At 37.9% G+C, this 14,680-nt stretch overlaps 1 protein-coding gene across 32 annotated transcripts in view; it reads left to right on the top strand.

Moving 5' to 3' along the window:
* HUWE1 (HECT, UBA and WWE domain containing E3 ubiquitin protein ligase 1) overlaps nucleotides 1–14,680 on the top strand; it is a 161,850-nt gene that overhangs the window by 58,381 nt on the left and 88,789 nt on the right. For 17 of the 32 annotated variants that reach the window (XM_078364000.1, XM_078363993.1, XM_078364009.1 and 14 more), the window contains 12 exons: nucleotides 4,543–4,605; nucleotides 6,270–6,347; nucleotides 7,097–7,144; nucleotides 7,235–7,303; nucleotides 7,683–7,782; nucleotides 9,128–9,228; nucleotides 9,965–10,115; nucleotides 10,247–10,374; nucleotides 10,945–11,085; nucleotides 11,456–11,561; nucleotides 13,728–13,829; nucleotides 14,311–14,391. In XM_078364000.1, coding sequence (XP_078220126.1) covers nucleotides 4,543–4,605; nucleotides 6,270–6,347; nucleotides 7,097–7,144; nucleotides 7,235–7,303; nucleotides 7,683–7,782; nucleotides 9,128–9,228; nucleotides 9,965–10,115; nucleotides 10,247–10,374; nucleotides 10,945–11,085; nucleotides 11,456–11,561; nucleotides 13,728–13,829; nucleotides 14,311–14,391 — 1,168 coding nt within the window. Of the gene's footprint in view, nucleotides 1–4,542; nucleotides 4,606–6,269; nucleotides 6,348–7,096; nucleotides 7,145–7,234; nucleotides 7,304–7,682; nucleotides 7,783–9,106; nucleotides 9,229–9,964; nucleotides 10,116–10,246; nucleotides 10,375–10,944; nucleotides 11,086–11,455; nucleotides 11,562–12,939; nucleotides 13,195–13,727; nucleotides 13,830–14,310; nucleotides 14,392–14,680 lie in introns of all 32 variants that reach the window. The other 15 variants (XM_078364007.1, XM_078364004.1, XM_078363991.1 and 12 more) reach the window with 2 other exon arrangements.

Raw genomic sequence — 14,680 nt, 5'->3', positions numbered from 1 at the left:
TTATTGTGTTTTTGTACATGGTGTTTTCAAAATGGTTCAGTCAATGCTTTTATATAGAAGATGGAATATCCTGTTTTGGTCTTCATGAAAAATGACTTTGGATGTGGTGTCTTTTCTCACAGTTTTGTAATGACTCAGTCAACCCAGTGATGTAGGCTAATTGTGAATGTGGACAGTGATTAGTTAACTACAGATTTAAGGAAAATTCTCCGGAAAGACTTGTTAAATCAGCTGAAAGCCAGTTGGCTGGCTTTTGTGAAGGTCTGGTATACTCTAGGTCTAGTAAACTTTGAACATGCATCAGAATCACTTTATTAAAAAATATATTAGTCTTTCTCACCTCCATCCCATGCCCAGCTCCTGAGTTTCTGATTTATTAGGCCTGGAGTGGGCCTCAGAATTTGCATTGCTAACAAGTTCCCAGGTAGTATTAATGCTAAGCTGCTGGTCCAGGGAGATCACTGGCCTATTCTATTGAGTAAAGTTACAAACTTTAATCACACTTTTATAATTCCATCTCAAAGAGCATCAGGCCTTTTTCCTGATGTATGAATAATTAGGAAATCCTGTCTAGTGTGAGGTAGTGTTGTATATGCCCCTGTGGTGTGATTAATATAGTTGTTTATGTGGTGTCTACTTAAGTGCTAAGATGTTACTTTAACACTACCAAGTAGGTGAATACCACCAGGCTCTGAAGTTACTTTTATTATTTTTGGACAAAGGCTCTGGGCTGCTTGCTCCTGCTAAAATGTGAAGAATAGTATCTGCTTTTCCTGTCTTAGGCATTTGGGGGTTGTTTGAACATGGTCATGTTCGGTTTTTTAAATAAAAACAAGCTTACTTAGTGGTTCAGAAAGCAAGATAAATAGATAATAATAAATTAATAATAATAATAATAAGAGCAAAGAACTAGTGTTACTCTGACTAGTACTGACTAATAAGTACCCTAGAATCTTCACATTCAATATATTGATCTTGTTGGCAGTGAAACAAACTTGTCTTTCTAATGAAAATATGTTCTTGATGTTCTAAAAATTTGGAAATGTATGGAACAATATTTATCATAATCATGTTTCTACTCATGTTGCTATATTTTCTTAGTCTATCTTATGAATATTTCTTTACAAGAAACATTTCTTTATATTTCATATAATGGTGCTAGCTGATACATGTAATACCACCACACTCTTCCATGAGTCAGGTTTGAGTTGGTAGGGTTTTTTAAGGATCTCAGCTTACCAAAACTTTCTAATTAGAGGTGCTTGTTTTTTATCAGGTCGCAAAAGTTGGCAAGAAAGATTTTGTGGTGACAGTAATAAAAGTATTCTGAAATAATTAGTTGGAATAACAAGAAACAAAAGGAAAATAATTGTGTAGATATACAGCCTTTCAAGCTTATTCTGCCTTGCAAATTGAGACTTTTGGTTTGACGTAACCTGTCTGTTCTGTGTAACATCAAGCCTTTATACCCTCATCCTTACTTTACACGGTGTTCAGCAAATTCCGTGTCTTCGTCTTCACTAGAAGTCCTGGGAAGAGCCAGGAAAATATTGAAAATGTAATGAGGAAGTACTTATAGGTATTAAACTATTTTATAAAGCTATAGTAATTTAAATAGTTTGGTAACTAAGAGTGGAATTGACAAATCAGTAGGTTCCAGAAGCAGGTCCAATATGTAAAAATTGAATTTATAGTTAAGATGGTATTTCAGATTAGCAGAAAAAGAATGGATTATTCAAATAAGAATAATCACTCTCTGGGAGGCAATTAAGGTAGATTCCACCTCATCAAAGTTAAATTAAGATACAATAAAATGCTGAAATGTTTAAAAAAGCATGAAGCTATACAAGCATTGAAAGTATATGCATGGTTGTATGCTGCTTGAAGTAATGAGGTATTTTCAGGAATGAGACTAATGCCATGAAAGAAGAAATTGATTCCATTACAGTATGAATTTATACCTTCTGTATGTGAATATATTAGGTACCATCAATTGTGCCATCTATGGTTATCTCAATTTACTTCACATTTTTCATCTTATTTGGATAATTTCCAGTATTTTTCAGTTGTAAATAATGCTACAGTGAATACCTTTAATACATGAATATTTGGCCACATTTAGCAACAGGTGTTTATTAACGTTTTTGGGGGGTCTCACTCTGTCACCCAGGCTGGAGTGCAGTGGCACAATCTCAGCTCACTGCAATCTCTGCCTCCCAGGTTCAAGCCGTCCTCCCTCCTCAGCCTCCCTAGTGGCTGGGACTACAGGCATGCATCACATGCCCAACTAATTTTTGTATTTTTAGTAGAGACAGGGTTTTACCATGTTGGGCAGGCTGGTCCTGACCTCAAGGTGATCTGCCCGCCTCGGCCTCCCACTGGCTGAGTGCTGGGATTTACAGGCATGAGCCACTGCGCCTGGCTGTCTATTAACATCTTAATGAATGTTGAACCTTGTGCTTTACACATTCTTGTCTCATTAATGGCCTTAAACTTGCCTAGTTGTTTTAAACTTTTGATTATTTAGACTTAGGATACACCTGATTAGTTTTTAGACTTCTGATAGAGTTCTGATAGCTTTTGGGGTTCCCTATTCTGCCATTTTCACTGACATCATTTCTAGTAGAACAGTCTATTTTTAACCAGCTGGGAGTTAAGGATGTACATATCTGTGTCCAGGAAGCCTTTCTCACTTAGGTGTTCACTATGGAGGTAAACGCTGATGCCCTAAGATAACCATTATTAATGTAACAAAATGACTCATGTATGTCTAAGGTGGTGCTAGTTATGTACCATTCTTTGGAGAATTAAAGAATCGCTCGCCATGTTCTGTGCTTCATATATGATACCTGGATTGAGAAACGCTGCCAGTAGGTCAATTGTAGTTTGAGAAAGCTTATTTCTTAGGAGATAGTCAGATGATATTTTATTGATTTTTTTTTTTCAGGTTTAGAAATAGCATTCTATAGTACATACCTTTGTGAATGGCATCTTCAGTGATTTACACTGCTTGTTTTTGAGACTTCCTTGACAGGTAGTGATATAATAGCATTTAATAAAGAGGAAACACTTAGATGTAGAGAGAGAGCCATGTTAGTTCATGGTAGCAGCCCAGATCTGGGGTGATTGGGACCCACGCTAGAATGCCAGGAATAAAATGAAGACATGGAATTTAAGTAGCATTTTGTGCTTCAATTATGCCAGACTTAAAAACATGATGATGTTTGGGTAGGAAGGTGGCTCACAGCTGTAATCCCAGGACTTTGGAAGGCCAAGGCAGAAGGATCACTTGAGGCCAGGAGTTTGAGACCAGCCTGGGCAACACAGCAAGACCCCTACAAGCATTTTTAAAATGTTGCCAGGCGTGGTGGCAGCACATGCCTGTAGTCCTAGCTATGTGGGAGGCTGAGGCAGGAGGATCCTTTGAGCCCAGGAGTTTGAGGCTGTGTTGAGTTGTGATTCTGCCACTGCACTCCACTCCAGCCTAGGCAACAGAGGGAGACCTTTGTCTGTCTGTCTGTCTTTTCCTGTCTCTTTCTCTCTCGCTTGCTACATATATAGCTATACATATAATTTTTTTAAATTATATATACAAAATATACCTATTTTATGTAAAATATATATTTTATATTGAGTGTAATATAAAATATCTCTTTTCAGTTTGAGATAATAAATTAATAAATTTTTTTCAGATAATAAATATTTCATTCCTTTCAATTTGTTGATTGTTTGCCTAAACTATATGGCTTGCCCCATGAGGTAGCCACATACATATATATATAATTATTTTATATATAAAAATATATTTATATAATACATGTAAAATAATTACATATATAATTTTAAAATAAAAATGTAATGCTTTTAATATTAAAGTGATATTTTAAAGACTGTTGAAGATGCAGGCTAGTTAGTGAGTCTGTATGTCTGGAGTTTTGGATTTAGAAGCCAGTTGAGCCATTTCCCCCATTATCTCAGAGGCTTGTTGATGAGTTTTTAGATTTGAGTGACAAAGTTAGAGTAGTAATAAATAAGGTAGAATATTCTGGTTTGTGACTCAGCTCGTGTCAAAAAGAGAGGAACTGGAAAGTGTGATTTCATTCACCCCAGTGAGGAAGATGAATAGGTAGAGTGTCAGGCAAGGCCTGCTGGGACATGACCAGTTTGTCAGCACGCATGACTACAGGGGTGTGGAATACAATGGCTGGCAGTTGCTGCTTGAGTTCTTCCTAGGAGCATCCTCACTGAACAGCGAAATTGATCTCATTGAAGAAATTACCTTTAGGCAGGCCATCTTGGATTGAGTCTTAAGTTCTTTTTTCTGTTTGTTCTTTCCTCTTGTTTGACTTTCATATTGGATCTTCTCAACATTATGTTCCAAGCAGCCATACACTCTTAGATGTGTGTGTGTGTGTGTGTGTGTGTGTAGAGAGAGAGAGAGAAAAAAAGAGAGAAGGTCTCATTCTGTTGCCTAGGCTGGAGTGCAGTGGCGCAAAGTCACCAATAAGCACTGTCTTAACACTGTCTTTTTCCTTTTTCAAGAGCTGGGGTGGAAAGGAGAATGGCTTTGGACTTGCAGAATGTTGCAGAGACTTGCACATGATGGTAAGTAACTCTTTGGGATACGAGTGTCTTTTAACAGAGCTGTGGCCTCTTTATGAACCTTACTTTACAACAACTATGTGGTATGTGAATCGACCCCTTCACATCAGACCTTTGGGGAACCTGAGATCAGTTCAGATACAGCTGACACATGTCTATAGGAAGCAGTCTAGCAGTGCTTGGGCTCTTGATGTGCTGGCAGTAGATTAAAAATCTAAGAGATAATGTGTGTTCATACCCAGTTCTTGAGTAGGTAGCTGCATTTGTTGAATTTGTTTTAATGTGATTTTTTAAATCACAGAAGGTATGTTTGCTTGCATTCTCACATTGGAACTGTTGTTTCAGAACTCTGGACAGTGTGGCGTTATTTAGGAATGGCTGCTTGGAGAGCAGTTCTACTATTAGGTTTATTGAGAACTTATAATGTTTTATGTGCTTTCCTTGTTCACCTCTCTTTCACCTATGCTTAAGTTATGAGCTCAGGCCATTCTCCTTTTTGCTTTGATATGTTGCTGTGGAGCTACAAAACACAATTTGGTTTTCAATAATAATTTTGCATCTGGAAGCAACTATATTTTCCACATGGAATTTGTGTTGTCAGTTTGTCATGTTTAGCACAAATAGCTGCAGTGAAATTTAGTGCATTTATTTTAGCATGCCTTTTTTTCCTGAAGATAATTGGCTCTTTATCTGGTCACAGAAAACTACAGATTACATCAAGTTACTTTCCCCTGTTAGCTGGTAGACGTTTTTTTAGTGATTATTTTATGAAGAGATACTGGTTATATAGTAGGTGAGTGTTGTCTGTTTAATAATCAGAGCTACATAATTCTTGAAGTATATTCAGAGTCTGGAATTCTAATTATGAGAACATGAAGTTTGATATGTACTTTTAAAGCAAGTAATACATATATATATATTTAAAAATTCAGAGTATAAAGAGGTATGCAATGGAAACTCTTTGATTTTTCCCGAGGCAACCACTGCTAGTGGTGTCTTTTAGTGAGATATTTTAGTGGGCACACTGCTGTTATCTTAATTTTGTTTGTCATTTTGCTTTTCTAGAGTTAAAGAGAATGTTTGTCAAGGTCTGGTTTATATTGGCTTAGTGTCTACCTGTACAGGAAAACATACCATGAGAAGTGGTATAGAATGGTACGGAAGGAAAGTGTTTGAAGAATTGTGAAGATATGCCTATGAGGCATACTTTGAATAAAATATTTCAGAAGGCTGATGGTACAAGGTTTTCATAAGAATGTTCTTTTCTATTCTTTAGCTGGTTTCTGGACCCTGGTGTTCGTTCTCCATCCTTTCTTCGATTCTTCTTCATTACTGCTTGGCAGTATTACCCCCTTTTTCCCCCTTGGGAATAGCCACAGTCAAAATTGATCTCTTGAAAGAAAAGGCAACTGGAAATTATTAAGTATGAAATGCAGAAGGTTTGGGAGTTCGGGGCTCCATCCTCTTGATTGTGTTTGAACAAGTCCTATCCTGTCTGAGCCCTGCTCTAAGACAAGGAGTTAAAGGCACTATAGGTACTGAATGTACTGTTCATTCTTCTGCCACAATAAGTTGAACAAGCTGCTGGGACTTTGAGGGAAGATGTGGGGGATGTTTATAATCAGTTGAAACTCAGTGTCTGATTCTTTGATGTGCTTTATACACAGAAATATCCACCCAGTGCAACTACACTACACTTTGAATTCTATGCAGATCCTGGGGCTGAGGTCAAAATCGAGAAAAGGGTGAGTTTGATTCAGATTTGTTCTGATAAAGTCTACAGTTTACTGTAACCGGGGTTGCCTCTTCTAGAACTCCTCAGTTAAATGAAGAAAATGGTTTTGAGCTACACTGCTGCCCTCCCAAACTAAACATACCTAGCAGCTCCTCAGGAGTGTTAATTGCATGTCCAACTCCGATAGGGTTGGATCTTACATTGGGAGCTGCCAAAAGATGGGACTTCCATTATGAGGGACTGCTATGACCTATGTGCTTTTCCCACAGTCTCTGAAAATTACAACATGTGGTATAATAGTATGAATGGTGATGACTCAGGTTTCTCTGCTTAGGAAGCCTGCAAGAAGTCTTTATATATTATGGATAGGGTCCTGCTTAGATTAATTGCCTTGAAAGCAACTCTAATACGTACTCAGAGAGACACCATTTTCATGAATTCGGTCTTTGCTATGAATACTGAAGCTATGAAGATTAAGTCAGTGGAGGGTTAAAAAAGGACAAAGAAGTATATGAAATGTGCCTGGCTATGTGCATTATAGTTTGATACTACTGGTTTTAAAGAAGCTTTCCTACGAATATTCTACATATAAGATAGATGTTTTGGAGGTCTCTCAAGTTACCTTGATTTTTAAGAGCATTCAGTTAGTCTTCAACCTACGGTGACATCTTGGTTTTTAGACAGCTCTTGCAGCTCTGTGGCAGGGGAAGCTAGGTTGTACATGACTCCTTACAGCTCTCTTGTCTCTTTTAATTTTAGACAACTAGTAACACACTACATTATATTCACATAGAGCAACTTGACAAGGTAAGAGGAATCTTTGATTCTTGGCTGGGTTCTTAATGTTTGGTTCACTTTTTGTTCCTAACTATATCTTTTTTTCTTTTTTTAATGTAGATTTCAGAAAGCCCTTCTGAAATCATGGAATCTCTTACCAAAATGTACAGCATTCCTAAGGATAAGCAGGTATGATGTAGCTTTAAAATATCCACAGGATGTGGTTGTTATCTAAATAGATTAATGATACATACTGGGGTGGGGGATTGCATAGCAGAAAGAATGTCAGTTTTGGAGTCAGACCATGGGCAAAGTGTTAGCTTCTCTGAGCCTTGGTTTCCTTGTCTTTTATGAAGTTAACACTTAATAAATTCCTAGGTCCTTATGAGAGTTTGAGGAAAACATAAACTACCTCACTGTGAGCATCTACTAAGTGGTGATAGCTTTCTCAACACTTGGAGACCAAAGGAGAAAATGTTTAGTTTTGCTGTTTTTTGAGTTAGACCTCAGAAAGAATATTCACATTTTTCATTGATGTTTTAAAAATATGGGTTTTATCTCTCTACAGATGCTGTTATTTACACATATACGGCTGGCCCACGGCTTTTCTAATCACAGGAAGCGATTACAGGCTGTTCAGGCCAGACTGCATGCAATATCTATATTAGGTAAGAGAAGAATACTATAATTAACAGGCCCTGTTAGAAAGTTTGGGCCTGATTTCCTTTGAACTTCATCTGTCTTTGTTGCTATGTGTGGCCTATTATAGTTACCTAGGTAGCAACTTAAATACTGCCACCCCTCCCAGTGTTCACTGTATGTATTCATTATCCTTGAATTCCTTAATGTTGGACCAGAAAGAGGGTATGATGATGTTCATTTTACATGTCAGTTGGGTGTATTCTTGGTATTGGTCTCTTTTTTTTTTTGTTAATGAGTATTCTTGTAACTATCTCTTACTGTCTCTCTACTCTTCCTCTTACCATTGTGTCTTCCTCCTCTCTCATCCTTTCTGGGGTATCCTCTCTCTCATCCTTTTTGAAGTAAGCCAGAAAATACTGAGTAATCAATACTGTGCATTTAACTTCTTTTACTGTGCACAGTAGATTGGAAAACACGTGATTTTGGAATCAGTCCTGTACTCTGGCCCTTATTCTGTAGATTATTAGCCACATTTATCCTCTCAGCCTCAGCTTCTTCGTTTAATATTGAGATAGATACCTCACTGTAGAGGCTGATGTAAGAATTAAATGAAAACCTGGAACTCAGTCTAGCACAGAACAAGCACATAGAAGGTATAAAATGGTAACCATTGCTATTATTATCAATGTTTGTTATGTTATGACTTGTCTTCTCTTTTAAACTATGAGTCATTGGCATGAAAATCTGGCTCTTTTATCTGTACTCATCATACCTGGCATGATTTCTGGCATGTTGGTGGGTGCTCAGGAAATATTTGTTGAAAACTAAATGAATATGCCCAGATTCCGTTAGTTTATGCTTCAGGAGACTGTGTCTGGTATGACCTCCATGTGGAATTCATAGAATGTGGGTTACACATATTTTCAAGTTTTGCTACAGTGTCACACAAATTTCTGACTTACTCTACAATAGTCCATAAATTCTGTTCTTTACAACTTATAAAAGTGTTTACAATAAAAGCAGAAGCATAGAAGAGGCTAAAATGGAAATCTATATCCAAGGCATATTGGAGTTATATCAATAATAATGTTATGAAAAATTAACTCAGAACCTTTCCTATTTCCATCCCGCAAAATTCTTTCTCAAGACTAATACCTTTAGTAGGAGAATCTGTCAATTCAGTGTCTGTTTAGAGTCTTATCACTATATTTGATCCAATCCTTCAGAATTTAGTTTGGTGATGATTCTGCCCTCCATTGCTGGTTGGGAATGGAATTCTTCCCCAGAACCTATAGATACCAAAAAGTTTGTCATTGGGCAGTGGCTTGACCACTGCCTTCTTGCCTAAAGTGTTTGTTTCTCCTTTTGCAGTGTATTCCAATGCCTTGCAGGAATCAGCAAATAGTATCTTGTATAATGGCTTGATAGAGGAGTTGGTAGATGTCCTTCAGATAACAGATAAGCAGCTTATGGTAAGTATTTACCAGTTGAGTAACTCTTACCTGAAATGCTCAGGGCCAGAAGCGTTTTGGATTTGAGATTTTTTTTTTTTTTTTTAATATTTGCATATACGTCATGAGATATCTTGGGCATGGGATCCAAGTGTAAGCAAATTCATTGATGTTTCATATACACATTATATACAAAGTCTGAAGGCAATTATATACAATATTTCAAATTTTATGCATTTTAACTGTGACCTGTCACATGAGGTAAGGTGTGGAATTTTCCACTTCTGGCATGCAGGTATTCCCAAAGTTCTGTGACCCAAGCTCTGAGGTAATGGGGACATCAGTTACTTTGCAGGATTATTTAATATCTTTTTAATTAAAGATAACTAAATTATTTAGTGCATGTATTCCCAAAAGTTTTGGATTTGTATTTCAGATTTTTGAATTAGGGATCCTGCATGAATGTTCTCTGTATATCAGGCTTATGTTTGTTTGCCTTTTGGTTTTTCCTAGCAGATTAGAAAGAATTCCCCAGAGGAGACTTAAACTTGACCCTTTTACTTTTTCCTCTTTGGGTATTAAACTGCAAAACTGACAAATACTGGATTTTCATTGTTGTTCTCAACAGACTCCATCTCCTCAAGCAGTTACCAGTAGAATGACTTACATTTTAAAGTTTGGGATATTAGCGACTGGAAGTTGGTTTAGTCATCTTAGTATATTTGACACGTTATGTGTTTACCTTTTAATCTAATAGGAGATTAAAGCAGCCTCTTTACGAACATTAACATCAATTGTCCACTTGGAGAGAACTCCCAAACTCAGCAGTATTATTGACTGTACTGGAACTGCCTCCTACCACGGATTTTTGCCAGTGCTTGTAAGGAACTGTATCCAGGCCATGATTGGTAAGTTTTGATGGTGATTATCTTAGGCAAAAGGAAACCCTTGCCCCCTGCCTTTGTCTTTTTAACATCCTGCCCGCTTAACACCAATTTTGAGCTTGTTTTTGTTCTCCCTCTCCCCACCTCCCTTGTAGATCCTTCCATGGATCCATACCCTCACCAGTTTGCCACTGCTCTCTTCTCTTTTTTATACCATCTGGCCAGCTATGATGCTGGTGGTGAAGCCTTGGTCTCCTGTGGAATGATGGAAGCCTTACTGAAGGTGCTGTACTTTTTTTCTTTTCTTTAACTACATGGGGAAATCAACTAAGGGTATAGAGATGCAAGTTTGCGATGTTTCTCACTGAGGGCAAATAATATAAAAAGCTTATCCAGAAAAAGTTATACTTAACAAGAAGGCCGGTTTGACTTTCTAGTTATCTCATTAACAACGTTTAAGAGCAGCTACTTCATTATTGAGACTTTATCATAGTATAGAATGGTCAGGAGGTCATGGGTTCTGGTTAAGACATTGCCACATGTTATCATCCCTCTACACAGCCCTAGGGAAAATACATGTCAAGGTACTATGTGCAGAGCACTGAGTACAAGCTTTTATCTACCTAAATATCTTATTTACTCCTACAAAGTAATTGATAGCCCCATTACCTCAGAGGGTGAGTCACAGAAGTCATAGAACTGTCATTTGGCAGGCACCAAAAATCAAACACATGTTTTCCCTTATGCTGTGCTGCCTTACTGAGACACCAGACTGCATGTGTACAAAATAATGCAACTTTTCAACTTTGTGTCTTTTATAGTTCATTGTTTTTGCCTCTTTTTTCCCTGATAGGTCATAAAGTTTCTTGGCGATGAACAGGACCAGATAACATTTGTCACCAGAGCCGTCAGAGTGGTTGACCTCATCACCAACCTGGATATGGCAGCTTTTCAATCCCACAGTGGACTTTCTATCTTCATTTATAGACTTGAGGTATTATTATACAAGTAATACTTTGCATAGAATTTAATACTCAGAGCCGAACCTAGGAATTATCCTAATAACCCTAAAGAGCTATTTTTACCTCTCTTCTTTTTTTTTTTTTTTTTTTTTTTTTTTTTAATTTTTTATTGGATTATAGGTTTTGGGGTACATGAGCAGAGCATGCAAGACAGTTGCTTAGGTACACACATGGCAGTGTGCTTTGCTTTTCTTCTCCCCTTCACCCACATTTGGCATTTACCTCTCTTCTGTTTCTAGAAATAATTCTGTATCTGCTTGCAGAATTTTTCCATTATAATAGTTTTTTATCCCTGATATATATATATAGTTGATTTTCTTATAACCTTTCTCTTGGCTGTAGCATGAAGTAGATTTGTGCCGAAAAGAATGTCCATTTGTGATCAAGCCAAAGATCCAGAGACCCAGTACTACACAAGAAGGAGAGGAAATGGAAACTGATATGGATGGTAATTAACAGTTATTAAGTCAGTATTTTGTGCTTGAGATTTTTTTGTCATCCCACTCCAGTTTTCATTCTTCCTCGTAAATTCCAAAATACACTGAGTATGTATTTTCAGCAACAAAAATGTTTTTTCTGTGTAAGTGATTTGTAAGCTTGTTTTTCACAAAGATAATCAGGAAAGAAAGGTACAAGTTGTTTGAAGTAGAGATGAAAGGTAAAGCAGATGCTAGAGCTATGGTGTTAATCTGTTTTATTTCATCACATAATTTTCTTAACGTATTTGTTATTGTCTTATTTCTACTAAAATGCAAGGTCCGTGGGATTAGGATATTGTCTTTTTCACTGCTGCAGTGCCTGATAACATCCTGGGTGTTGGAAATGTGCTTGGTACAGATATAGAGACTCTACAGTGGGACCTTTCAAAACTTTACCTATTTTGAGAAGAGAAAGGAGAGGTGAAAAGGTTGTCGGGTAGGAAACAATGTCCCAATCTTAAAATCTGAAAGGCTGGGTGCCATGGGTCACACCTGTAATTCCAGCACTTTGGAAGGCTGAGGCTGCCACAACACTTGAGCCCAGGGCTTTGAGGCCAGCCCGGGTAACATGGCCTGTCTCTAAGAAAGATACAAAACAGCCACTTGTGGTGGCGTGCACCTGTGGTCCCAGCTACTTGGGAGGTTGAGGTAGGAGGATCACCTGAGCTTGGGAGTTTGAGGCTGCAGTGATTTCAAAATATAAATAGTGGTTTATCACTAATGGAGCTTTAATACATTTTATAAACTGTAAGAAATGATTGTGTATCTTATGCTCAGTTATTCAAGTGTATAAAGTAAAAATGAATGCTCACCTACCTACTATAGCTACTTAGTTTGGTGTGGTTCTTTCCAGGCTTTTTTATGCATATTTAAATACATGTTGACGTTAAGTATGTAGTTTTTTAGAATGGGAAGATGAGATCATAAACATACTATTCATCTTACATTGTTCATTCAGTGTTTCATAAACATCCTTCCAGATCGGAATATTGAGTATTAATGTTTTTATGCGTTTTATATTTATTATTAATTATCCTCTTGAAAAGCTGTACTTATCTGTATACTACCAACTAGTAGTATATGAAATTGCACATTTTACTTACCACTCTCCCTGTCTTCCCCAATTTGGTAGGTGAGAAATATTGAAGGACTTCTCTGGGATTGTTAATTTGCATATATATATTAATATATGCAACTAGTGATAAATTTTTATTTTGGGGTTCAGTATTCCTGATCTTCATTTTGATATCCATTTCACCTTAATGGAAGAAATTTTCTCAAACAAAATTTTTCTTTTTGTGGTACCTTTTATTCTAGTAAGTTTCTTTATCATAATTTGTACTTTAGTTGCAGATGTGACTATGGAAAGCAGTCCAGGCTCATCCATCTCTATGGAGCACAGGCTGGATGTTGAATTAAGGGCATCAGGTTCCAGCAGCAGCACTAACATCTCTTCTGGCCCCGGTCCCGGTCCTGGTCCCGGTCCTGGCCCCGGCCCTGGCTCCGGCCCCGGCCCCGGCCCCGGCCCTGGCCCCGGCCCCGGCCCCGGCCCTGGCCCTGGTCCCGGCCCCGGCCCCGGCCCCGGCCCTGGCCCCCGTCCTGGTGCGTACACACATAGATGTGCAGTCTTTCACAGTGGTAGAGTTATTAAACTATTGAAGAAGGCGGCTTTAGGCAGAACTTAAATGGTACATTTGGAGGTTAGCATCCCATGACTATTCATGCTCCTTCACCATTCTGGTGTTCCATTTTCTTATATTAACATGTCTTTCATAGCATTTTATACTTTTCCAACTATTCACACACTGATTATCAAAACAGCCATGTTGGAGGACAGATAATATCCCAAATGGGAACTGAGTGAGGTAAAGAAAATTGAATCTTTTTACTTTGTAATTTTTCTTTTTTACTTTAGACTTTTAATTTTAGTATTGGTTTTGTACCATCTTGGTGATTTATTTTTCCAGTTTCAAAGCTTAATTAAGTATTCTTTCCAACGTTCAGAGACCTCACTTCGAATGTCTTCTAATTTTATTATAGTGTATTTGGTTCTCTTAAAATTTTGTTTTATGTGCTTGATCATTGTGGTTTAATGGTGAACTCAGCATAATTCTTTTGTCTTTCTTCATTGCCAGGAGTCCAGTGTATTCCACAACGAGCAGCACTTCTGAAATCCATGTTGAATTTCCTCAAGAAGGCCATCCAAGACCCTGCTTTCTCAGATGGCATACGACATGGTATTTGATTCCAGATAACTTTTTTTTGAGGACATTTTACTCTCTGAAAGATTGGTTCTTTTCATACTATTCTGGAACCTGTTGTTTTACAAGGCAACCTTTGGTAAAGGCCATGCCATTTCCAATGGCTTTTAGTTGTTTTGTGTCACTTTTCCTATACGTGAGGGTTGCTTAGCTATTTTCATAATGATTTACCCTTTTTTTCCGCTCCAGCTTTTGACTCTGTGCTCAATTCCATCTTACTACCCCTCTGACTCACAGTGTTTGTGTTCTTTTTTTTAAACCCTTGTTAGAAAGCCTATTGCATGGACAAAGAACAAATAATAAAATAGGAGGAGACAGCTAGGAGCCATTAGATTAGAATTAACACAGGCTCTGAGGACCACAGTGTGATAATACGTAAACACATCACTTCATTATCCCCACTCCTCACACCTTTCCAGATTAATCATATTCTCATTAATGTTTACTTTTCTCTTAGTGATGGATGGTTCTCTGCCTACCTCCCTAAAACACATCATCAGCAATGCAGAATACTATGGCCCATCACTCTTCCTCTTAGGTAAGTGGAGTTGGCAGTTTGTTATACCAAATTGGGATAACCTGGCAGAGCTCTCTCTCTGTGTATTTACTTACTTATTTTTGAGACAGAGTCTCACTCTGTTGCCCAGGCTGGAGTGCAGTGGTGCAATCTTGGCTCACTGCATCCACTGCCTTCTAGGTTCAAGCAAATCTCCTGCCTTAGCCTCCCGAGTAGCTGGGATTACAGGCGCCTGCCACCACTCCCGGCTAATATTTGTATTTTTAGTAGAGGCAGGGTTTCGCCACATTGGCCAGACTGGTCTTGATTT

This window comes from Callithrix jacchus, chromosome X, assembly GCF_049354715.1.
Source record: "Callithrix jacchus isolate 240 chromosome X, calJac240_pri, whole genome shotgun sequence".
NCBI lineage: Eukaryota > Metazoa > Chordata > Mammalia > Primates > Cebidae > Callithrix > Callithrix jacchus.
Note: the sequence above shows the minus strand (reverse complement) of the source record. Positions and strands in the feature narration are given on the sequence as shown.